The 27,136-nt window shown below is 48.3% G+C and overlaps 1 protein-coding gene across 1 annotated transcript; it reads left to right on the top strand.

Moving 5' to 3' along the window:
- Positions 1-2,386: 2,386 nt before the first annotated feature.
- On the top strand, positions 2,387-26,808 carry MGYG_00094 (hypothetical protein; the record flags this gene model as incomplete). The annotated part of the gene is made up of 12 exons (XM_003175954.1): positions 2,387-2,893; positions 2,968-3,384; positions 3,524-3,826; positions 3,924-11,826; positions 11,878-13,112; positions 13,176-14,207; positions 14,298-14,341; positions 14,398-21,152; positions 21,206-21,582; positions 21,640-22,300; positions 22,363-24,002; positions 24,070-26,808. The coding sequence occupies 12 exons, from the start codon at positions 2,387-2,389 to the stop codon at positions 26,806-26,808; spliced, it is 23,613 nt and encodes a 7,870-aa protein (XP_003176002.1).
- Between the last annotated feature and the right edge of the window lie 328 nt (positions 26,809-27,136).

Below are 27,136 nucleotides of genomic sequence, written 5' to 3'. Positions count from 1 at the left end.
CAGAGTAAGTTATATCCGGGTGCAGCCGTGGAGAAAGGACTGGCCTGATCAATCACATCATGGCCATCACGCACTCCCCTCTCGGAATGAACATCTTCCGTCCTCCATTGTTACATTCTCCTCAAGCATTGACCGCCAAAACATGCAAGTGGCCTGGTGAGCAGGCAAGAGAAGTGGCTGTGCGAGTGCGATTGTGAGTGGTAGACCGAGTGTTTAGTGAAGCGTGGTTGGTACTACTCTATATGTGTGTGTGTGTTAACTTCCTGCAGAAGCCTTGTCACGTTGTGAGGCCAAGTAAGTCTATGTTCGATGCAATCTGGTGTTGTGTCACTAAGCATGCTGTGCTTGCGCCGATCGCCAGGTGTTTGGTGGTTGGTGTTTGGTGGTGGCGCATCCTTATTCCTTTATTCCTTCTTTCTCTCAAGTCTCTTGTCTTTGGCACTTCGCCTTTCCTGCTTTTCTTCCCGTTTCATGTGCCTCTTCTTCACTCTCGCTTGTCGCTCGTCCCTCGTCCAATACCAGAGACAACGGCACAACGCCAAGAGCAACCTTGAAGGAAGGAAAGCTCTATGTTCCCGTGACTATAGCGGCCCGTGGTTAATCCGAAGCGCGCGCTTAGCTCCTTCTAGCGTTAGCGCGCTTCTCGAAGGTGGCCAAGACATCGGAAGGAAGGCGCATGGACCACATTTTCCCTTCCTTTTTTTTTTGGGCTTGTCGTTTCTGCCGTCCGCCACCGCCTCGAGATTTCTTATTTCATCCTCACTTCTTTTTCCCTCGGTTTGAAACTGGACGAACGTCGCTTGTCCAGCGCCCACATACATATACTTCCCCAGACATACACCGTCATCTGGACAACCACAGTAGCCTCGTGGTGGCTGGTTGGGACTCATAGCCCATCACACGAAGTATCTCCAATGCACGCCATGCATGCAACTCCCGTGATGGTTCCAAAAATAAACACTGCAAACTCAGAGGGTCTCCCACCAGGTAGAAACCCGTATCCTAGATCCCAGCCAGAACACAAAAAAAGTTTTTGAACAACGACTGAAAAAGCAAAAAGCAGAAGATACATCGACTTCCGCCATTTCACATAAGAAATGAGACCTGAAAAATAAAAAGCAAATGCAGCCCAGAGCTGAAAAACCCAGAAAGCCAAAAAAAAGAAAAACAGAACTGAAAAAGCAAAAATCAATATGAAACTGCAAACCACAAGTCGGGACTGTTGAGTTTGCGTTTGTCTCGCTTTGCTTGATGAGCCAACCGTCTGGCTTCTGTTGCAGGCTGGCTCCCGGCAATTTGTGGGCATCTATCGGTCGACGGAAAGCGATGCCATACTTGCGAGGTTGATCCCGGGTGTTGGCTCCACGCCTCCCTCTGCTGGCCTTGTCCTTGGGACATGCAAGGTTATGGGACAAGCAAGGGGCCACCTCGGACATGGACCTGCTATCATTGAGACCACCTATGATTCGAGCTTCGATTTCGAGCAATGGCTCGGATATCACTCCGTAAATCCGGATGCTCGAGAAAGCCTTCCTCTGAGAGGGCGTGTCTGAATATACCAGCTTCAGCTTTTTCCCTACCCCCCTGTGGTCTTCCCGTCTCTCTTGTATAGGGTCGTATCGCGACTTAACTGACCTAGTTTATGTTATTTCTATTTTGGTCTTTTATTAGATTTCTAATTAGCCAATACCCCTTGAGCAAACCCGCCCTGCGGCTTTGATCGCTGTATATCCTGTAGACAGCCTCTCCTGCCCTTCAAGGCATCACTCTCAAGCCTCTTTACCCAAATTATTGTCCATTGTTCATACGAGCCTTCTTCACAACCAGCATTGATCGCTTTGCACATCACCTGAAGCTTCATCGACAGCCCTTCAACGGCCATGAGATAGCTCAGATCGACCAATCCATTTCCGAAACAGCTCAATTGCCCCTCTTGACATTGGCCAAAAAAAATACTGCCAATTCATTCTAGAGCTCTTCTTTTCGACATTTTCTGCCATTCCTCTACACCTCACCTCGAACGATACCCTCGAGGACGACTGGAGCAAAGCACATAATTATTCTCCTGCAAACAAAAGCTCTCACCGCGGTCAGTGTATCATAATCAAACTGCAAAACTAATATTTTCTCTCTATAGGACTGTCCCATCGCTCACTGCAGTCGCATTGTTTTTTTTGGGAATAGACTTACCCTGAATTTCACAGCTATAGATTAATTCCTCTCCTGTTTCTCACCACCACAATACCCGAAGCTCATCCATACTAGCTTGACTTGTAAGTCCGACAAAAACCGCAGTAAACGCACCATAGTCAAGATGCGATGCTGAAATTACCATGCTAGATTTTTTCACAGGCAAACCCAGAAACGACATTCATAAAACGCAACTATGCAGTCATCCGGAGGCAGCTCAGCCCACTGGGAGTCTCATCTCGCCGGTGTGGCTCCGTGCCATTTCCCTCGACTTGGAGCTTCCACTTCCGGGCCAAAAAGGCCGATGACAATCAAAGTGCCTCTAGACCAAACCCAGGCTCTAAAGGAGCTCTGTGAATCGAACACCACCGCATTACCTGCAGCTCTTCGCGCTACATGGAGCTTGGTACTACACTGTTATACCGGTGCCGAAGATGTTTGCTTCGGATACCAGGATGCGGCCGCTACAGCTGTTTTACCAGTAGCTCGACTGGCAGTTGAAGACGATACAGAGATGTCGCGGTTGGTCGAGGCCGCTCATACTGAGTATGAGAGTAGCCTGCCGTTTCACGGTGATGTTCCTCCCAGTGCGACCGGACCCGTGGGGCAGCGCCTCTACAACACCATTTTATCCTTTCGCAGTGCCGCTAAAGCTGGCTCCGCACCTCCTTCACGGGCCCCTAACACGGCTCTGCCGGAAGATGTAAGTAGCTGTTATGTGTACTTTCTGCAATTGTGACTTGGGAAAGCCCTTGTTAACAGTTTGGTGTACTGTAGTGTCGCATCCGGCTTATGACCAAGCTCATGAGCGGAAGAATGAGTATCTTCCTTGAGTGGTGGAGCGTCGACATGACTATGGAACAGGCAATGGGAGTTGCTTCGACTGTGGGCAAAGCTTTTACTGCCGCCGCTACCTCTCCAGCTCTCACGGTTGGCGCTTTTGATGCGCTAACTCCTCTCCACCTGAAGCAAATTTTGAAGTGGAACAATTACCCCTTGACCACCGTCAATCGCTGTATTCATGAAGTTATCCACGAAGTAGCCAACCGTCTGCCGGACGATGAAGCTATTTGTGCCTGGGACGGAAGCCTTTCGTTCAAGGAGCTAGACCATCTTACTTCTCGGCTCTCGCTCAAGCTGGTGGAATTGGGCGTGGGGCCGGAGGTCAGAGTCCCTCTTTGCTTTGACAAGTCGGTATGTTCCTTTCGTTCGTTCATTCATTCATTCATTCATTTTTTTTGCATTTTTGTTTTAATGGCATACTGCGTACGGAGTACTGCCACTAATAAATCGTGGGTGTCTATCATACGCTAACAATCTATCCGTCCCATAGAAATGGTATGTGGTTTCAATGGTCGCTGTTATGAAAGCTGGTGGAGCTTTTGTCCCCTTTGATCCTTCGCATCCGATCCCACGATTGCAAGGGCTAGTCAAAGCGCTCGACGCGTCGCTCCTTCTCTGCTCCGCCCACTATTCACAGCATCTCGCCACGGTCGCAAAAACCGTCCTGCCTGTCGACAATGCATTGGTAAAGGAGTTGCCTTCGGGCCCTGACGCTATCCGCTTCGCTAGCCGCGCCAAGCCCAATAACGCCGCTTATATTATTTTCACTTCGGGCTCCACCGGAGAACCAAAGGTCAGTGTTCGCAAACTATTCTGAATGGTCACGAACTTTCCGAGACAGATGTGACAGTTGAGATGGCAGATGTGATTTATACTGACATGTTATTAAGGGTGCACTATTGGAGCATGTTGCTTTCTGCTCGAGCGCCGCGGCTCACTGCGGGTCCCTTGGTATCACAGAGGGCTCTCGATGTTTGCAGTTTGCAGCACATACTTTCGACGCTAGTCTTGTCGAGATCCTCACCCCCTTAATGAGAGGGGCGTGTGTGTGCATCCCTAGCGAGGAGGCGCGACTGAATAACATCGTTCAGGCGATAAACGACATGCGCGTCAATGTCGCAACTCTAACGCCTTCTTTTGTGGGCTTTATCGAGCCGGCCGACGTCCCCTGCCTGGAGTATCTCGTCCTTGCTGGCGAGGCTATGTCCCAAAGCCATATTGATACCTGGTCGAAGATTAACCTCATTAACGGTTTCGGTCCAACCGAGACGGGAGTTGCTTGTGCTGTGAATTCGAATGTGACTGCGACAACAGATCCAAAGGATATTGGCTTTCCCGTTGGTGGACATACATGGGTGGTTAACTCCGAAGATCACGATCGGCTTGTTCCCCCTGGATGTGTGGGAGAGCTACTAGTTGAGGGACCCACTCTAGCCAGGGGTTACATCAACAACCCCGAGAAAACCACAGAGGCGTTCATTTATGACCCCGTTTGGTCTCGTACAGGCGAAACAAGAAGCGAAAAACGGCGATTCTACAAGACTGGTGATCTGGTCCGATACAATTCGCCCGAAGGATCTTTTAATTATGTCGGTCGAAAGGATACCCAGGTCAAATTTCATGGCCAACGAGTTGAGTTGGGTGAAATTGAGCATAAACTAAATCTGGCACCACATGTAAAGCATGGCCTGGTGCTGCTTCCAAAGACCGGTAATTGTAAAGGCAAACTGGTCTCCATTCTCTCGTTCTCTGACGACGTTACCGAGAAATTTACCAATGACCCAAAGTCGCTTCGACTGATTGAGACTAAGGAGAGAGATGAGTACGTTGACATCGCTCGTGAGGCCATGGCCGGCCAACTACCTGCGTACATGGTTCCCTCCATCTGGGTCTGCATGGAGTCTCTTCCTCGGCTACCTTCAGCAAAGCTGGATCGTAAAGGGGTCGCCAAGTGGATAGATGCTATGTCAGAAGATGTCTACCATGAAGTGTCTGGAGCACAGCAACTGGAAGCCGGTAATAGCGAGATGTCTGAGCCTGCCAATGCCGTTGAGGCCGCGATTCAGGCTGCTTGGAGCCGCATTCTGAACATTCCCCTCAATCGCATCAGCTTGGATCAGAGCTTCCTTAGCCTTGGCGGCGATTCCATAACTGCCATGACATGTATGGGCCAATGCAAGAAGGCAGGCCTTGGCTTCACTGTCCAAGAGATTTTGCGGAGCAAGTCCATCCGAGCCCTGGCTCTCTGTGTTAAAGAAGTCAAGAGAGCGGTTGATCTCAAAGAAGAAATAAACGTTGACTTCGAGCTTCAGCCTATCCAACAATTTCACTTTACTGTCAGGAATGACGGGCTGGGACACTTCAACCAGAGCTTCTTCCTTAAGCTGTCGAGGAAGACGAGCGAGCAGTCCCTCCAACGTGCCGTTGATGCCCTTGTTGAGCGACATTCTATGCTGCGGTCTCGATTTAGACAGTCAGGACCCAATGGCGAATGGCGGCAATATATCACCAACGATTATAAAACGTCGTGCAGGTTTAGAGCTCACCAAGTCCAAACGCAGAAGGGCGCTGAACCTGCAATTGCGGATAGTCAAGCTTCAATCAGCGCTACCAAGGGACCTCTCTTTGCGGTAGACCTATTTGATGTGAATGGCAGCCAGCAACTTCTGTTCATGACAGGTCACCATTTGGCCATTGATTTGGTCTCTTGGCGTGTCATCTTGGAGGACCTCGAGGAACTTCTTGTTAACCCTACTAATCCATCTCTCAATGACAAGTCAATTCCCTTCCAAACATGGGCTAAGCTTCAAACAGAACATTGCCAGGACCTCAGTCTATCACATGTTCTGCCAAATGATAATATACCCCAAGCCAACTTTGCCTACTGGGGCGCGGATGTCAAAGGTAACACCTATGGCGCTTCTGCAGCTGAGGGATTTGAGATTGATGCTTCTACGACCTCTTTCCTTCTCACTGACTGCCACAATGGGCTTCGCACGGAACCTGTTGACCTTTTTGTGTCTATTCTTATCCATTCATTCAGCCAAGTTTTCACCGATCGTGAGCCCCCTGCCATTTACAACGAGGGCCACGGCCGTGAAATCTGGGATGAATCAATTGATATTGCCAGGACTATTGGATGGTTTACCACTGTTTATCCCATCTTTGTTTCCAACTCTGCATCTAAGGGCCTGGTAGACATTACTAGAAATGTCAAGGATATTCGCCGCGCTGTGCCCGGAAATGGCCGGCCATACTTTGCTACTCGCTGGTTGACTGACAAGGGCCGAGCAGCTTGGGGCCACCATGCCCCTATGGAGCTGTCATTTAACTACCTTGGCCAATATCAACAGCTCGAACGAGAAGGTGCTCTACTCAACCCTGTTGATGAGTTGGCTGGTGAAGCCAAGGAAGCTGGCGGAATTGCTGATTATGCCATTGGTACTCCTCGGTTCGGTCTTTTTGAGATATCTGCTGTTATTGCTGCCGGAAAACTCAGGTTTTCCTTCACTTTTAACCGACACATGAAGTACCAGAATCTAATTCGACAGTGGATTTCTCACTGCAAGAGCTCCTTGCAAAACGCCTCAAAGCTATTCATGGGATTGCCCTTCACGCCTACTCTCAGCGACTATCCTCTTCTAGCATTGAATTATGACACGCTAGATTCTATGATAACCGAAAAACTTCCACTCGTTGGAGCCAAAAGTGCACAAGATATTGAAGATGCCTATCCTTGCTCCCCCATGCAACAAGGCCTTCTCCTTAGCCGCAGCAAAGATGGTGCCTTCTATGCAGTGAATGGCACTTACGAGGTGAAGCCCAAGAAAGGTAACACTGTTAACGCCGAAAAACTTGCAGCTGCCTGGGGTTTGATTGTGCGGCGCCATGCCTGCCTTCGAACTGTCTTTATTGAAGGTCTAAGCAGTAATGGCGTTTATGATCAAGTTGTTTTAAAACAGTTGCCTTTTGGGCCTTCACGACTTCGTTGTACTCGCGAATCGGAAGTCTTAGCAACTTTGAACGGCCAAGGTTTCATGCAATATACTGATCACACACCTGCTAATCGTTTCACTATATGTGAAACCTCAAATGGAAAAGTATTTTGTCGGTTGGAACTGAGTCATGCTGTTATGGATGGTGCATCGATGTCCATCATATTCGACGATCTATGTCGTGCTTACGCTGGAGAGCTCAAAGACGAGACCGGCCCACTATTTAGTGCCTACGTCGCCTACTTACAGACTCAGTCGTTGGATCATGGTCTTTCATTTTGGAAGCCTTACCTTAGTGGACTGGATCCATGCCATTTCCCGGTTCTAAATGACGGTGTCACTGTTAAGAAGGAACTCCACAACATCAGGCTTGAGTTCAGGGAGCTAGCTACTCTTCAGGGGTTCTGTGACGCCCAGGGGCTTACCTTACCAAACGCCATCCACACTGCGTGGGCATTGACTCTTCGGGCATTTGTAGGCTCTGAAGACACCTGCTTTGGCTATCTCTCTTCTGGACGTGACGCACCAATTGATGGCGCGGATGCTGCTGTTGGCCCGTTCATTAACATGCTTGTTTGCCGTGTTAAGATGCCAGGAGATGCTTCCCTTCTAAGTGTTTTGGAGCAGGTGCAGAAGGATTACATGGACAGTTTGCCTTATAAGCACACATCTTTGGCCGAAGTCCAACATGCGCTGAAACTTTCTGATACTGCACTGTTTAATACTTGCGTTTCTTACCGCAAACTTCCCCCAAATAAGAACAAGAAGCCTTTAATAGCCTTCGAAGAATTTGCCCCGACACATGACCCCGACGAGTACCCAATCTCCATCAACATTGAAGCTTCGGATGAAGTCGTCGCTATCGACCTTGATTACTGGACTGACTCCATTTGTGACAAACAGGCCAGAAATGTCGCTTCCTCATTTTTCCGTTGCCTGGAGAATATCACTCATAATTCCCACCTTGAGATTGCCAAACTTGACAATCTTAGCAATTTGGATTATGAGACGATCTGGGACTGGAACAGTCACATTCCCCCAACTATTCCCGACTGTATTCACTATGTAATAGCCAAGCAAACTGCCCAAAGACCCGACGCCCCAGCTATTTGTGGATTTGACGCAAGTTTTACCTACAAGGAACTTGATGAAGTCTCAACCCGTTTGGCTTCATACCTTGTTGCCCTAGGCGTTGCCCCAGAAACTTTTGTGCCGACCTGCTTCGACAAATCTGCCTACACTGTTGTTTCTATGCTTGCTGTTTTGAAGGCAGGTGGTGCCTGTGTTCCGCTTGATGCTACCCACCCTATGCCCGCCCTTGAGACCAGAGTAGTTGACACCGAGGCTCAAATTGTCGTTGCATCGGCCGCCAGGGCTGCCATGTTTGATGATATGGTCCCTTATGTTGTTGCTGTTGACGCAGAATTCCTCGAACAACTCCCTGACTATGGCGAGGACATTGGCATCCCTGCTGAACCGAGTAACCCTGCAATCGTGATATTCACTTCTGGCAGTACTGGAAAGCCAAAGGGCGTGGTACTTGAACATAGTGCAATGGTCACTAGTGCTGAAGCTCATGGTTCTGCTTTAGGCGTTGGACCTGATACACGATTCCTACAATTTGCCACTTATACCTTCGACAACAGTCTTGAGGAAATGTTCACCACTCTCATGCGTGGCGGGTGTGTCTGTGTTCCTTCGGAAGATGACCGCTTCAATGACTTGGCTGGTGCTATCGACAGGCTCGATGCCAACTTCATGGATCTGACACCTACGGTTGCCACTTTCCTGAAGCCAGCTGATGTGCCTAAAATCAAAGCTATGGCTGTTGGTGGAGAAGCTTTGACTAAAAAGGCTCAGGAAATTTGGGGAGGCTCTATTCAGATGCATAACCAATATGGTCCCTCAGAATGCTCCATTAATTGTGCTCATAATCCAGATGCTGGCACTATTGAGGATGTCTCTAACATAGGGCGCAGTGTTGGTAGTGTCTCCTGGGTTGTCGATCCAGCGGACCATAATAAGCTTGTTCCAGTCGGGTGTGTTGGCGAATTGTGTGTCGAGGGTCCAATCGTTGCCCGTGGCTATCTTAATGATGCAGAGAAGACAGCTAAATCCTTCGTTATAAACCCAGCTTGGACAGCTCATGACCCTAACATACGCGAGTTCCCTACGCGACGTATGTACAAGACTGGTGACCTTGTTCGTTATAATAGTGACGGAACAATGGCATTCCTTGGTAGGAAAGATACCCAAGTCAAATTCAATGGACAGCGAATTGAACTTGGTGAAATTGAGTACCACGTGAAGGAAAACCTGCCAGAGGAATCTCAATCCGCAGTGCAGCTTGTCGTTCTCGGCGGCGCAAAATCTCTTGCTGCCTTCATTTACCTGGAACCCTCTGCTGATGCTGACGCTGAGCAGACCATCCTTCCAATGACGGCTTCCATCCAGTCGTTGGCCAAACACCTGGAAGCTTCAGTGACAAAATCTCTACCTGCGTACATGGTTCCTTCAAGTTATATTCCGGTTGCAAGAATGCCGATGACCTCCTCCGGAAAACTAGACAGACGTACCTTAACTATCTGGGCCAAGGATCTACCTGATGATGTGGCCATTACATACAGACTTGGTGGTGTTGGCGGACGAGCCCCTGAAACGGAGGCTGAGAAGATCTTGCAGGGACTTTGGGCAGCAGTCTTATCGAAGCCTGCATCCTCCATTGGTGCTGATGATAGCTTTTTCCGTCATGGAGGTGACTCTATCGGAGCGATGAAGCTAGTTGCAGCGGCTCGAGTTAAGGGAGTCACTCTTAGTGTTTCTAAGATCTTTTCCTCCCCTAAGCTTTGTGATATGGCTAGCACCTGCTCAATATCTTCATCGAGCAAATCTCTTGGAGCCAGCCCTATCGAAAAGGAGCCAGTGAAACGCTTTGAACTTCTTCCGCCCAGTGTTTCTATAAATGCTCTCGTGGACGAAGTCTCTTCAATCTGCGATGTTGATGCTTCGAATATACACGATATGTACCCATGCACGTCGCTACAAGGCGGACTTGTTGCACTTTCTAGCAAAACTCCAGGATCCTATGTTGCTCAAAGCACCTTCAAGCTACCCGCTGACCTTGACTTTGATAAGTTCAGAACATCCTGGCAAGCTGTAGCTGATTCAGAGGTTGTTCTCCGTACTCGAGTTGTCTTCACCGACTTGCTTGGATTCTTACAAGTTGTTGTTAACGAGCCCATTGAGTGGAATTCTGTTACTAGTTTGAGCAATATCAAAGATGAAAACCGTCACCTTCCTGGTCGTGACGGCGGCCCCCTTGCGAAATACACAATTGTTGGAGAAGGAACTTCCAATCCATATTTTGTGTGGACCGCACACCACGCGTTGTATGATGGCTGGAGTATCCCCACGCTTCTTGAACGAGTGGCCTACTGCTATAAGAACCCAGAGTCTACCAGCACAGGAACTGAGGCCTCCTTCCCAGATTTTATCAAGTACCTGTCAACTATCGATAAAAAGGCTTCTGATGACTTCTGGATTTCGAAGTTAGAAGACCCAAAAGCTACACCTTTCCCTGCCCTCCCGTCTACTTCATACAAAGTCCAGGCTACAAGCAAGTGTACTCACTCTGCTCAAGTGGCACAATCCTCCTCAAGAGAAACCACCATCGCTTCCATTATTCGCGCTGCATGGGGTCTTACTATGGCTTTCTACACCTCGTGCGATGATGTTATCTTCGGCGAAATCCTTACTGGTCGCGATGCCCCCGTTCCCGGTATTGAGGACATGATTGGACCTACTCTTACATCCATCCCTTCAAGAATTCAGGTCAATCGTGACCAAACGGTCGCTGAATATTTACAAGACATGCAAAAGCAGCTAGCCGAAACGATGGCCTATCAATTTGCAGGCCTGTCTCAAATTAAACGCCTTGGAGATGATGCTTCGACCTCCTGTGAATTCCAGAACGCTATTGCTATCACACAGGATGCAGACGAGACTGCTGACGGATTTTGGGAGATGACAAGCTCAGGAACCACTGGAAATAACTTTTATACGTACCCGCTCAATCTTTCATGCACCCTGCGTCAACCTAACGGAATTGATATTGAGGCATACTATGACAAGGATATTATTTCTACTTGGCAAGTAGAGAGACTGCTGCGACAGTTTGATACCATCCTGCGCAACTTGTCCTTAGGCGAGAATGCGCAAATGAAAGTTGGAGAGATTGAACTGGTTAGCTCCGAAGAACGGAAAGAACTTGAAATTATCAACAAGAATGGAGCAAAATTCGTTGACCGGTGCATTCATGATCTTATCCAAGAGCAAGCCAAACTACGGCCGCAAGCAGAGGCTATATGCTCCTGGGACGGAACATTCACATATCAGGAGCTTGATAATCTATCAACAGCCCTTGCACATCACCTTATTGAACTAGGTGTACGGTCGGACCCTGAGATGTTTGTGCCTATCTGCTTTGAGAAATCGGCATTTGCAATCATTTCTATGTTGGCAATTTTCAAAGCTGGCGGAGCGTTTGTCACCATCGATCCAGAACACCCAATTTCTCGACTCCAAGGCATTATCGCTGACGTTGAGGCGTTCCTTATTCTCTGTTCACCAAAGCATCAGGAACTGTGTGATTCTGTTGCACCCCAGGCACTTGTTGTCGATCTCGAGATGCTTCAGCAACTACCAAAACAACATCTGCCAACTCCCGAGGTCGCACCTACTCATGCTGCCTATATAATCTTTACCTCTGGGACAACGGGAACCCCGAAGGGAACCCTGAGTAAGTCTTACATTGCCACTCTAATTTTGGTGTTTTCTAACACGTTTACAGTTGAACATTCTGCATACTGCTCCTCTGCTGCTGCCCATGCACCCGCATTGGGAATTACGGCAGAGTCTCGCACCCTTCAATTTGCATCATATACCTTCGATGCGTGCTGCCCTGAGATCCTAACAACTCTCATTGTTGGAGGATGCGTTTGCGTTCCAAGTGATTGGGAACGACTTAATGATATCAGCAACTACATCAAGGACAAACGCGTGTCAAATGCGACCTTGACCCCATCCTTCGTCCAATTAATGAATCCGGATGATGTTCCGAACCTGAAATACCTTGCACTTGTTGGAGAGGCGATGTCATCTGCACATGTAGTGAACTGGGCTGGCAAACTAAATTTGCTAAATGGATACGGGCCCAGCGAGTGCTCGGTTTCCGCTGTCATCAATAGCAAGATGGACGTCAATAGCAATCACAAAAACATCGGCCGCCCGCTCGACCGATGTTGGATTGTTGACCCTGTTAACCATGATAGGCTGGTGCCCATTGGAGCAGTTGGAGAGTTATTGATAGAGGGTGCTACTCTCGCGAGAGGCTACCTCAAAAGAGCGGATAAGACAAAGGAAGTGTTTATACAAAATCCAAAATGGGCATGCCAGGGTAATGGTGCCATACGGAGAATGTATAAGACGGGTGATCTTGTTAAGTACGATCCAGATGGCTCTATGAATCTCGTTTTTATGGGCCGCAAAGATACTCAGGCTAAAGTTCGAGGCCAACGACTGGAGCTTGATGAAGTTGAGCACCACCTTGGTGCTGACATCCTCATCCAACACGCCCTTGTAGCAGTTCCAGTGAAGGGTTTTGCCGCTAAAAAACTCACTGTTGCAGTCACATTCCATCACCTTCGTGCCTCGGTGGCTACAGCTACTTCTCTGGAGGTCATTAGATCAGAAGAGGCTATAAGAATGGCATCAGAAGCTCGAGAGCGCCTGAGAAAACGACTTCCCGGTTACATGGTTCCTTCGAAATGGATCGTTTTCCATCAATTACCACTAATGTCCTCCGGGAAGCTCAACAGGAGACAAATTGTTACATTCATGGAGAAAATGCAGGACAATCCAGACGCGACTCCCATGGTCACTCCAGATGCCCCAGAGACTCATCCAGCCAAAGCAGTCGAAGTCGTCCCTCAAATTGATATCCGTGAAAGTCTCTGGAAGGTGTGGAGTCAAATACTCAATTTACCAGTAGAAGAAACTGATATGAAATCTTCATTCCTTCATCTGGTACGTATATTCCATATCCTTTCTTGCAAATTCCCAATATTTAATTTACTAACCCAATCATAGGGCGGTGATAGTATTTCCGCCATGCAAGTCATGGCTAGATGCCGTTCCCAGGGTATTACTGCAAATGTGCAGGATATCATGCAGAGCAAGTCAATTATGGATTTGGCAACTCGGGTCAAGGTCTCAAAGTCACTTGCCACTGCACCTCTGAAAGAGACAAAAGCAGTTGAGAACGGAAAGCCATTCAGGCTTTCTCCCATCCAGCAGGTTTACCTTGACAATGCTGGAGATAACTGGAAGCAATTCAATCAAAGCGTTTTGCTGAAGATTACCAACAGAAAGAGCAATGATGCCATTTCCCGAGCTATGAATCAGCTGATGAGCCTCCATCCTATGCTGCATGCTCGATTCCAGCGAAACAAGAATGGAGAGTGGCGCCAGCACATCAGCAGTGACTTGAAGGGGTCACTCAAATTCCAAACGCATTCTGATGCACGACGCGGCCAGATGAGTTCTTTGATTGAGCAGAGCCAGAAGGCTTTGGACATCGAAAACGGGCCTCTTGTTGCTGTCGATATATTCGCTTTGCCGGGATCTGAGACCCAGATGTCGATAGCAATTCATCATCTTGTCATTGATGTTGTCTCCTGGAGAATCGTCCTCCAAGACCTTGAGGACCTGCTGAACGGCGCATCTATCACCCGCCAAGATTTAACCTTCCAGTCCTGGTGTGAGCTGCAGATACAGAATGCTCAAGAAGACAGCGTCCAACGTGTTATTCCTGCAACCGCTATTCCACCAGCAGACCTTAGTTACTGGGGTATGACCGGAAAATCTAACACCTTCGGTGAAGTTCTGACTGAGGAATTCGAATTCGAACAATCAACTACGACGCACATTCTTGACGCTTGCCAGAAACAACTTGGAGCTGACCTGGTTGATGTTCTTCTTGCTACTATTCTTCTCTCCTTCCGTCAAGAATTTAGTGATCGTCGAGTTCCACCCGCAGTCTTTAATGAAGGTCATGGTAGAGAGCCTTGGACTCCAGCTACGACCCTTCGTCCATCGTTGGATGGTTCACCACATGAGTCTGTATAACCTTCAGTTGACGCGACACTGATTCAGTAAGTCTATCCTTAACATCTTTATGCATATTAATGGCTCTAATCAAGTTTACGGTAGGCCATTCGTTTATTGATACCATTCGATGGGTCCCAGGACTTCCGGTCTAGGACTCCCCGGTAAAGGTAGGCCATATTTTGCTTGCCGCCAGTTAACGCAGGCCGGAAAAAGAAGCATTTGGAAACCATTGGCCAATGGAGGTTGCTTTCAACTACTTGGGCCAGATGCAAGCAAACAGTCAAGCGCGGTCTCTTCTAGAACCGGTTGATGGAGCGGGTGGACAATCTGTCAATTCCCTTTCCGATATTGGCCCTGACGTGCCTCGCTTCGCACTTATCGAAATATCAACGGTCATAGAACAAGGTATCTTGAAATTTTCCCTTACTTACAATAAAAACATGCATCGACGACAGGGCATTCAAGGCTGGTTTTCAAAGTGCAAAACTCTGCTTGAGAGTTCTTGCAAAATGTCACAACTACAAACCCTTACACCCGCACAATTCCCACATTTACCTCTAGCTTTCGGTAGCTCAAGGAGAATTGCTGAAGAGCTGCCTTCTCTCGGCGTTCAATCCTTGAACGATGTTGAGGATGTCTATATGATATCCCCCATGCAACGTGGTATCCTGATCAGCCAGTTGAAAGATCCCAAGAAGTATGCCTATCATTCCGTTTTTGAGGTGAAGTCAAATAAGAGAGGCCATCGTATCGACCTTCAACAATTGGAAGCAGCTTGGCAGGTTGTTGTTCGCCGCCATAGTGCTCTCCGGACCGTGTTCATCGACAGTGTATCCGGCAACAACCTGATGGATCAAGTGGTTTTGAAGCAATTCCATGCTCGAACGCTTCTGCGAGAACCTTCAAACGAAGACTACAACGCTGCTATCGAAAACTTAGAGCCACTGGACTACACGGAGAAGCAGCCACCACATCGTATGACGCTCTGCCAGACACCAAGTGGAAGAGTTGTCTGCAAGCTTGAGATCAGCCATGCAGTCTCTGACGGCTCTTCGATGATGAACATGTTGAATGATTTGTCTACGGCATACAACTCCACTTCAGATTTGGATACTGCAATGCCGTATAGTGACTTCATCGCTCATCTCCAGTTAACCTCGAAGGAAGCTGGTGTTGCCTACTGGAAAACATACCTTAGCGGTCTTGAACCATGCACATTACCTTCACTGGCTTCAATTCCACTTCCAAAGGAGAGAGCAGTTGGGGAATACGTTATGAAGCTCCCTATAGGATCCGAGCTGCAATCCTTCTGTAAGCAAGAAGGACTTACTCAGTCCAATGTCCTACAGCTGGTTTGGGGACTTGTGCTTCGCGCCTATACCGGCTCCGACGAAGTCTGCTTTGGATATGTCGCTTCTGGGCGTGACCTACCGATAGATGGCATTTATGAAGCTGTGGGTGCTTTCATAAATATGCTAATATGCCGCCTTAACTTGACAGATAACTCTGTTCTCATTGATATCCTCCAGAAGACTCAGTCTGACTACATGCAAAGCATCAGCTATCAAAATTGTTCCCTGGCAGAGGTGCAGCACGAGCTGGGCTTGGGAGACACTGCGTTGTTTAACACTGTCTTCACATTCCAGAAGCGACCTAGCTCTGATGACGCTGAAGATACAGCGCTTTCATTCGAATCAATCGGAGCTACTGATCCCAATGAGTTCAATATGTCTATCAACATTGCTGCCATAGACTCCGACCTTGAGATTGATTTTGGCTATTGGTCCGATACTGTGTCTGATGCCCATGCTGAAAATATTGCCAATACCTTCAAACAAGTCCTCAGCGACATTATTGAATATGGTATCGATAGACCCCTAGGAGACATTAACCACTTCGGTGAGCACAGCTACCAGCAAGTGCGTTCTTGGAATGCTCAGAGTCCCCAGGTAGTCGACAAGTGTGTTCATGAAATCATCGAGGAGCAAGCGATGTTGCGCCCTCGTTCGGCTCTTGCCATATGTGCATGGGATGCAACTTTCACTTACTCAGAGCTGGATGCTGCCGCATCTCGCGTCGCTGCACAGCTGATGAACCTTGGAGTTGGTCCTGATGTTTATGTGCCTTTGTGTTTTGAGAAATCTGCGTGGGCGATTGTGGCCCAGTATGGTATTCTCAAGGCTGGTGGTGCCTTTGTCTCGCTCGATCCCTCTCACCCGGAACAGAGATTGGCCAACCTGATAGAGGACGTTGGTGCCGAGGTTGTTTTATGCTCATCACGCCTTCACGATAAGATTAGAAAGATTGTTAAGAAAGCTGTTGTCCTGGACTCAAAAACGATTCAACAATTCCCTAAGCAGCCCTCCCTACAGCCAGACAACTACGCAGATCCTTCCAATGCTGCCTATGTTATTTTCACTTCTGGCACCACGGGTAAACCAAAGGGCACCGTTATTGAGCATGCTGCTATCTGCACTGGATCCGCTGCCCATGGTAAAGCTCTATTAATGGACAGTTCTAGTCGTGTCTTGCAATTTGCGTCATATACCTTCGACGCTAGTGTCACTGAAATACTCACCGCGCTCCAAGTTGGTGCAACTGTATATGTTCCCAGTGATGAGGAGCGAATGAATGACCTGCAAGATGTCATTGCAAAGGGCAAAGTGAATTGGACACTCCTAACCCCTTCAGTGCTCAGCACCCTGAAACCGCAAAAGGTCCCAACTTTGAAGACGATTGTTACGGGCGGTGAGGCTATGTCTGAGAAGGCCATTAAGGAATGGGTTGGCGGTCCAGCGGTTGTTAATGCCTATGGGCCAACAGAGGCTTCGGTCGTGGCATCGGCCAGTTTGAAGGTCAACAAAGCTGGCGTTTCAGTGGACCAGAATCGATCGAACATCGGAACTGCCTGCGGGTGTCGAACTTGGGTAGTTGATCCTCGAAACATTAACCGCCTAATGCCCGTGGGTGCGGTTGGTGAGCTTCTTATTGAGGGCCGTACAGTGGCGCGAGGTTATATCAACAACCCCGAGAAGACAAGTGAAGTCTTCATCAGCAACCCAAGCTTCTCTAGGGAACGTCGCTTCCGAAGCCTGTTCTCTCACAGGCACCGCATGTACCGTTCGGGTGATCTTGTTCGGTACAATCCTGACGGTAGTATCAATTACATCTCACGAAAGGACACCCAAATCAAGCTCAACGGCCAGCGAATCGAGCTTGGTGAGATTGAATACCATTGCAAAGTGAATCTGCCCGACCAGACCCAAGCTGGAGTTGATCTGATCGTACCATCAGACCGGGCTAAGAAGACTCTTGCAGTCTTCTTCAGCGTTCCGTCGGCTCGTAGTCAGCCATTAACGCTCACTAACACCGATGGTTCTCCCGCGGATGAACTGCTGCTGCCTATGAATGATGCTATCCGGACAATTGCAAAGACTCTCGAGACCAAGCTCGGTACTTCAATTCCAACGTACATGGTTCCACACCTTTTCATTCCCATGACCAAGCTTCCTTGGTCGGCGGCTGGCAAGCTGGACCGAAATCGCCTCCGAAACATCACTCAGGCACTATCAAAAGAGTCTATAAAATCCTTCCGCCTTACTGGAGTTGCCGGTAAGCGCAACATTTCTACCGGGCTCGAGAGTAAACTCCAGGCACTTTGGGAGAGTGCCTTGGATCTTCCGAAAGGATCCGTTGGTGCTGGCGACAGCTTCTTCCGTCTTGGAGGTGACTCCCTGGCTGCTATGCAGCTTTCAGGGTCTGCTCGTTCTTCCGGGATCTCTCTTACCTTTGCAAACATTTTCAAGCATCCTATCCTGGCGGACATGGCATCGACTTGTGTTATGCTGAAGGGTGGACCATCGACGGAAGTACGCCCATTCAGCCTACTCAAAGCCAATGAGTCCATCGATGCAATCAAGACAGAAGTTTCCCAACTTTGCCGTATTGATTCAGACCTAGTGCATGATATCTACCCCTGCAGTTCTCTCCAGGAAGGCCTCATTGCTTTGTCGTTGAAGCAGCCGGGCGCTTATGTTGCGCAGAACGTGTTTAAACTCTCCCCATCTCTCAACCTTGAGCTTTTCAAGGAAGCCTGGCAAAAGACCGTTGACGATTTGACAACTCTCCGCACTCGCATCGTTCATACAGCGTCATCGAACTTCCTCCAAGTGGTGCTGAAGCGCGACACTATTTCCTGGCACTCGGCACGAAGCTTGGAGGAACTCTCCAGCGAAGCTGCCACTGTTCCACCATTTAATGGTGGTAACCTGGCTAAATATACCATCGTTCAAACTCCGCGCTGTCGATACTTCACCTGGTCAATCCATCATGCGCTCTATGATGGGTGGAGCTTGCCCCTTATCCTTCAACGGGTAGAATCCATTTACCGAGGGCAAACACCCCAGGCGCCCAAGAGCTCATATGCAGATTTTATAAGCTACCTTTCAACAATTGATGAGAATAGTACCAAACAGTTCTGGACAGCCAAACTTGCAGACATATCTTGCTCTAAGTTCCCTCCTCTGCCACCAACTAAGGATCAGTCAGAAACCAGGACACTGTCCCGTCACATTGCAACCTCATCTGTAGGAAATGTCACATTACCTACTATCATTCGTGCGGCATGGACATTAGTTTTGGCTAGTCATACGGCCTCTGACGACGTGTGTTTCGGCGAAATATCAACAGGTCGCAATATCAATGTCCCTGGCATTGCTGATATCGTGGGGCCAACCCTTACTACTATCCCCACCAGGATCCGGGTTGACTCTCAAACAACGGTTGCAAACTTCCTGCAGGAGGTTCAGCAAGACTCTGCGGATGTCGTTCCTCATCAGCATGCTGGCCTTCAATATATTAGAAGGTTGAACGGCGATGCGTCTGAAGCTTGTGATTTCCAGAATCTCTTAGTTATTCAAACTGCCCAAGGAGAAGGCCAGGAAGGCCTCTGGGAAATTCAAGCAAACAGTGATGTGAACAACTTCTTCACCTATCCACTTGTCATTGAATGTCAGCTATCGAAGAAGAACGTCGCAATTACGATATACCACAAGGAAGGTATAATCAGCACCTGGACCGTCGAGCGAATTCTGGATCAGTTCAGCTACGTCATGGAGCAACTGTTCAAGAAGACTCCCACCACCAAACTCAGTGAAGTCGAAGTTGTCTGCCCTGAAGACAAGGAAACAATCAAATGGTGGAATCGACGCACGCCACCCCAGGTTAATGAATGCGCCCACGAGATATTCAACCAACTCGCAGATACCCAGGGAAACAAGCTTGCCGTGATAGATTTTGAACGACAGCTGACTTACCGCGAACTCAGAGGTCTTGCTCTGCGCTTTGCCAAACTTCTCTCTGGGAATGGCGTTGGCCCCGAGGCTTTCGTTCCCATATGTGTTAATCGGTCTGTCTGGACAGTAGTCGCGATGATGGCTGTGCTAATGGCTGGGGGTGCATATGTACCATTGGATCCTTTGCACCCGGCTTCCAGACACCAGGAGATTGTCCAGGAAAGCAGCGCGAAATTGGTTATTTGCTCACCTGAGTATCGCGATCGCTTCTCAGCCTTCGTGGACACTGTTCTCGTCATTGATGAGGCAACTGTTATGTCCCTCCCGAGTGTGTACTCACTCCCATCCAAGGCAAAACCTCACAACAGCGTGTATGCCATCTTCACCTCAGGTAGTACCGGAAAGGCAAAAGGTATTGTAATCGAGCACCGTGCCTTTACTAGTACCTCTGCTTCCTTCAGCGTCAACCTGTGTATGCAGTCAGATTCCCGGGTGTTCCAATTCGCATCCCCTTCATTCGATGCCTCAGTTATGGAAATCCTTACCACCCTTACCACCGGTGCCTGCATCTGCATACCTAGCGAAAAAGAGCGACTTGCGGATATCCCTGGCGCTATTTCCAGAATGAATGTTACCTGGACATGTTTGACACCGTCTGTTGCAAATGCTATTGACCCTGATGCTATCCCGTCCCTGAAAACACTTGTTTCCGGAGGTGAAGCTATATCCCACGAGATCATCTCTAAATGGGCGGATAAAGTCCAATTGATAAATGCCTACGGACCCACTGAGACTTCCATTGTTGCGGTCACCAATACAAAGACCTCATACGAAAAATCCACCGTCTCCATCGGTCATCCCATCCCATCAACACTCGCCTGGGTCCTTGATCCAAGAGATCATAATAAGTTGGCCCCAATAGGCGCCATTGGAGAGCTGGCACTTGAAGGCCCAGGGTTGGCTCGTGAGTACCTTAATTCTCCCGAAAAGACGGCAGAAGGCTTCCCAGAAAATCCAGCATGGGCTGCAGAGTTCCCAGCAGCCTCTAAACTAACCAGGCGGATTCACAAAACTGGTGATCTCGTCAGATATACACCCCAAGGTGCACTAGAGTACTTCGGGCGCAAAGATCATCAGGTCAAGGTGAACGGTCAGCGGTTAGAACTAGGTGAAATCCAAAACCGTCTAGACTCAAATTCTAAGGTCCGAAATGCCCTAGTTTTGATGCCTAAGGTTGGTCTCGGCAAGAAGAGACTTGTTACTATCCTTTCTTTGGAAGGTTTTGTCTCCAGTCAAGGTTTCACAGCCAGTAGCATCGAGATATTTGAAGAGCAATCTCTGGTCGAAAAAGCAAATGCGACGATCGTTAAGATTCAAGATGACCTTTCGAGTCAATTGCCATCTTTCATGGTGCCCCAGCTCTGGATTCCAGTCAAAGCTATCCCTCTGCTTATTTCAGGGAAGCTGGACCGCAAACTAGCCCTAAAATGGCTTGAGAACCTAGATCAGGAAACGTTCGACCGAGTCACCGCGTCCCCAGAAGAGGAGGAAGAAAGCCCAGGTCAGTCGACTGAGACGACAAAGATCTTGCGCGAGATCTGGGCAAGTGTACTCAATCTTGACATTAAGGATGTCAAATTGAACAAATCTTTTATGAGCCTTGGTAAGTCAATCCTAATCCCTAGTTTATTAAAGCCATATCTAACTCCTGTGTAGGAGGTGACAGTATCACTGCTATGGGTGTCATGTCCCGATGCCGCAAAGCAAATATTGAGCTTTCTCTTCACGACGTCTTGCGTAGCAAGTCGATAGTTCACCTTGCCAGTTACGTCGGACATAGGGTGTCCGGCCCTCAGAAAGAGGAGGTTGTGGACGAGCTATTTGGCCTGTCTCCTATCCAGCAGTTGTATTTCCGGTCTTCTCATGCTCAGGATGGGGACGCCCGTTTCAATCAGAGCTTTACTCTCCGGGTCACCAAGCCAACCGACGCTCGCACATTAAAGCTTGCAATAGAAGCCATAGTTGATAAACACTCAATGCTCCGGGCTAGGTTCGTGCACGATGGAAACAACTGGCGCCAAAAGATTACCAAGGTATGTTCCTTCAGCCCCGGATACTAGTGCAGACCTTGTAGCTAATGGATTTCTTAGGATATCAACGCTTCATATCGCTACCGAAATCATGATAACGCGAAGAAATATGAAGTTTCTCGTTTTATCAAAGATGCTCAGATGTGCTTGAATATTGAACAAGGCCCGATCCTTGCTGCTGAGCTTCTCAACATACAGCATGGAGGACAGTTTATTTTCATGACAGCCCATCACGCCTGTGTCGATATGGTGTCCTGGCGTATCATCCTACAGGATTTGGAGGAGTTTATTGAAGCGAAATCTCTCGCCATCGACAAGCCACTTTCATTCCAGTCGTGGTGCTCGGCTCAAACTGCCCATTTGAAGACCCTTGATACCTCTTCACTTCTTCCGTTTGATGTGAAGCCTTCAAACCTCTCATACTGGGGAATGGAAGGTAGACAGAACACCTACCATGATGCTGAATATGAGACATTCCAACTAGATAAGGTTACTTCCACCCTTGCCTTGGGTGATAGCCACAAAGCGTTCCAAACAGAGCCGATTGATCTGTTCCTTACTGCGATTGTTCACTCCTTCGCGAGGGTATTCCCAGATCGAGAAGTCCCCACGCTATACAATGAAGGGCATGGTCGTGATTCATGGCAAGGAGGCCCAGACCTGTCCAGGACTGTTGGTTGGTTTACTAGCATCTCCCCAGCGACTATACCGGTTGAAATGCGTAAGTTAATCCTCTATCAAGGAGCCACTTTTGAAGAACAGTCTACTGACTTTTTTAAACAGAAAACGGAAAAGATGATGTATTAGATACTCTCAAGCGTGCCAAAGACATTAGACGCCAGATCCCGGATAACGGGCGGCCCTACTTTGCTCATCGGTACTCTACAATGCACGCTTCTCAACAAGATTCCTCTTTCCCTATGGAAATTGTGGTCAACTACCTTGGTCGCATGCAACAGCTTGAACGTGACGACTCTCTTTTGCAACAGGCAGATCTCATTACGGATGAGGATGAGGCAAAGGACGCTGGTGACATGGGCCCAAGGACAATGCGATTCGCCCTGTTTGAGATATCAGCCATCGTCCTTCAGGATCAAGTCCGCTTCACATTTATGTTCAACAAGAATATGAAACAAGTGCAGCGCATTCGTCGATGGATCTTGGAATGCAAGCAAACTCTTCGGGAGGCTGTTGACGCCATGAACCGCAGTGCCCCTGAACCAACCCTCAGCGACTATCCTCTGTTACCGATATCATATGAAGCTCTCCAGAAGCTCGCCAAATCGGCCTTCCCAAGAGCCGGTGTTTCCAGCCGCGATCAGGTTGAGGATATATATCCTTGCTCTCCTATACAAGAGGGTATTCTATTGAGCCAGCTGAGGGACCCTGACAGCTATATATTCCACACCAGCTTTGAAGTTACATCTGCCAATCCATCGAAGAGGATTAACGCACAAAAACTCGGTCGAGCCTGGCAACAAGTTGTTAACCGTCACGCTGCGCTACGTACAGTTTTCATTGACAGCCCATGCCGAGGAGTTACCTTCTGCCAACTAGTTGTTAAGGAGGTTGATAGTGGTGCTATTCATATCTCGTCCGACAACTCGAACGCAATGGACAAACTGAGGACCATCAGGCTGAAGGATATGAACGGCAAAAAACGCCCCCAGCTACCTCATCAGATTACCATTTGCTCAAAACCGGATGGTGGCGTCATAATAAAAATGGAAATCAACCATGCTGTCATTGACGGCGGCTCCGTATCCATATTGATGGCAGACTTAGCTGCAGCCTACGAGGATCGACTTCCAACCGGACAAGGTCCTCTATACAGTGACTACATTCGATTCATCCGAAGTCAATCTACAGCGGGTGAAATCAATTTCTGGAAGAATTATCTTGGAGGCCTGAAGCCATGCCATCTCCCGCGGCTGGGCTCCCATACAAGCGCCCAGAAACAGCTGCGTACAACTTTCGTCAATTTTGAACGTTACCCAGAACTTCAAGCTATGTGCGAGCAGCAGAAGGTCACTATGTCCAATGTTATGCATGCTGCCTGGGCCGTCGTCCTAAGGGCATATGTTGGATCAGATGATGTGTGCTTCGGATATCTATCCGCCGGCCGTGATGCCCCTGTCAACGGTATTCAGGAGACAATTGGAGCCTTCATCAATATGCTCTGCTGTCGTGTTGTCTTCTCCCCCCGTGCATCATTCCATGAAATTTTCCGCAAAGTGCAGGATGATTACTTTGACAGCCTGTCATATCAGAGATGCTCACTTGCCGAAGTTCAACATGAGCTGGGACTTGCAGGCAAGCCATTGTATAACACTGCCATCTCTGCTCAGAATCATGGAAAATCCAGTGATGCTGTTGAAGAAAGCATCCTCTTCGAGCATTTAGGTGGACACGATCCAAGCGAGGTACGTTTCTTTTGATCCGCTAACCTTCACAACAAATTGTAGTAACCTTGGTCTAACTGGATATTAGTATGCTATAACCGTCAACATTGAGACAGCAAAGGGCGACGAAGGTGTTCTCCTCCGATACTGGGACAATATGGTTTGCGAAGATGATGCTCAGAATATGGCCGCGAGTATGGCTCACGTCTTAACATCTTTCATCACCCGCCCCGAGCAGCTTGTTTCCGACTATGATCCAACGAAGATAACGGATTCGAGCGTGAGCAAAGAACTTCTACAGCGTCCGCGTGAAGAGTCAAAGCAGGCCGAACTACAGTCAAACCTTGGACAAATGACTACTGGAAATCTTAGTACGGAACAACTGCTCAACAACAATGCCGAACTCCGAAAGATTGTTGATTCCTGCGTTCAAGATATACTACAGAAGATGGCCAAATCTGGACAGCTAGCAGCCAAGAGTGCTGACGAGATTTTGTTGAGTACTTCCCGTCGAGATGTCGATGACAACAGTAGGGCAATGAGCACCGATCAGACCATCAATTCTGACTCAAACAAAGACATGGACCTCGAGACTGCTACCCCCTCTGAAGCCTGGGAGCAATCTGACTACAACCCCAAGACTGACACGGATCGGACATCGATGGCAGCTCATATTAAGAAGAGAGGAAGATCAGCTCGCATTGAAAAGAAGCTCCTGGCGCTCTGGAGCTCTATGCTGGAAATGGATGAAGATTCAATCTCGGGAGAAGACAGTTTCTTCGAGTTGGGAGGCGACAGTCTCACAGCCATGAGACTTGTTGGAGCTGCGCGAGACGAAGGTCTGTCACTCACTGTGGCTGATGTTTTCCGAAACCCTGTTTTTGAAGACATGGTTGCTGTGATTCGTGTGGCCAGCATGATGAGTAACTACATTGATGGTGCTGATATGGATGATTTCAATGCCCAAAGCCAGGCAATTCGATCAGCAGCCACGAGTGAACTCTACCAAAGGTTCTCACTAGTCAAGGCTCCCAATATCGATGCCTTCCTTCAAAATAACATTATCCCGAAGGTCGGCGTCTTCAAGGGGGGTATGGTGGACGTCCTTCCAGTGACCGATTTCCAGGCCCTCGCCATCACCGGCTCTCTGCTGGAATCACGATGGATGCTCAACTACTTCTACCTTGATGGACATGGAGTTTTGGATCTTCGAAGGCTCAAGAGAAGCTTTATCCGCCTCGTTCATTCCGTTGATATCCTCCGTACCGTCTTCCTGCCAAGTGGTGACCGCTTCCTCCAAATCGTTCTCCGGAAGATGCGCCCTGATTTCTTTGTCTATGAGACCGAGTCCAATCTTGACGAGTTTGTTGCGATGCTGCAGCAGCGGGATCGTGAGCAAGGCCCTCGCCTTGGCGAAGCGTTTGTTAACTTCACGGTGGTTAAAGAAAAGGATAGCAACCACCACCGGATCGTCATTAGAATGTCGCATGCCCAGTATGATGGAGTCTGCATGCCAAAGATCCTGAGCGCAATTCAAGCTGGTTACGAAGATGAACCCCTTCCAATGATGTCTTCGTTTGCGAGTTACGTTCGGGCTTCAGCCTCAACCATAACGTCAGACCATTATCAGCACTGGAAGACTCTCCTCAAAGGTTCCAAGATGACAGAAATTGTCCGACGAGAGGGACCTAACTATCGACGATCAGCCGGCGCCACTAGCCAACTAAAGCAAACTGTACTGTTGCCAGCCATTGCTCACGGAAACATCACAACTGCTACAGTGATTAAGGCAGCCTGGGCAATGGTCCTAGCACAACTTTCGGGAAGCCCCGACGTTGTATTCGGCCATACAATCAGCGGCCGTAACACAACAGTTCCTGGAGTCGAGAGTACAATCGGGCCTTGTCTCAATATTATCCCCGTCAGAGTGCAATTCAGCGAACGCTGGACAGCACTTGATCTCCTGCGTTTTGTCCAGGACCAGCAAGTCAGAAACATGCCGTATGAAGCTCTCGGATTCCGTGAAATCACCAAACACTGCACAGAATGGCCAGACTGGACCAATTTCACTACCGTTGTTCAGCATCAGTTCGCTAGCGTCGACGGTGAAATGACTCTTGGCAGGAATACCTACACCATTGGAGCAGTTGGAACTGAAGAAGACTTCTCTGACTTCTCCATTGTATCCAGTCTCCATGAGGATGACAGATGTGAGATAGTACTCGGCTTCTCGCTCAACAGCTCCATCACCCCCATTTTCGCCCAGAAGGTCCTGAACATGCTTTGCAACACCATCTCCAACTTCATGGCCGACACAAGCATGGTCTTGCTTTCTCCTCAGCAGATATCAAAGATGCCACCGCAGACCATCGATGAAACTCAAAAGCCATATGATAGCTATTTCCTATCCTCACAGCTACAAGACCTTACTCAGGCGGAAATTCTGGTACTTTCTGATATCCTTAGCCGAGCCTGGCGCCAAGTATTGGGAGAAGAGAACACGACAAGCTTGAACCTTGAATCGTCCTTCTTTGATCTCAACGGTGACATAATGGGCCTTGCACAGGTGGCTTGGCTTCTTGAACAAGAAGGCTTCACGGTGCGAGTAGAAGACCTTATTGACCATCCAACAATGCTTGGACAGATGGCTACTTTATGTTCTCAACGGTCAATGGAGAAAGAAAAAGCCATTGAAGCATCCTCGTCCCAGAATTCAATCGAAGATGAGTACGACTCTATCCCGAATGCAAAGGTAGAGAAGAACTCCTGGTTCAAGGCTTTGGGCATGGCCAGACGGATGGTTCGACGCAATACTCGTCCATCTTAAACACTACACTCATTCTAAATTTATATACTTCTCTGGTGCCTAAACACACGGCCCTTTGCCTAAACGGTGGTTTCCATATACTTTTTTCGATAATTAGCATTCCTTTACATATTTTCTTTCATTCTGTTGATTATTTATTCTGACTAGACTGTTACGTTGTTTGCTAAGCGTTTAAAGCGATGATGTTGTATAGTTTGGATAGCGTTCTCTAAGCTTAATAGAATTCCCTTATTAATTTCATCATTTTGTCTGCCTACCAGCATCAAAGCTGCCATCAGTAAGTACTGTTATCGAGACAAGATCAAATAGGATGACATCACAAATGGCT

Source organism: Nannizzia gypsea, genomic scaffold (assembly GCF_000150975.2).
Source record: "Nannizzia gypsea CBS 118893 supercont1.1 genomic scaffold, whole genome shotgun sequence".
Classification (NCBI taxonomy): domain Eukaryota; kingdom Fungi; phylum Ascomycota; class Eurotiomycetes; order Onygenales; family Arthrodermataceae; genus Nannizzia; species Nannizzia gypsea.
This window is presented reverse-complemented; position numbering and strand designations above follow the sequence as displayed.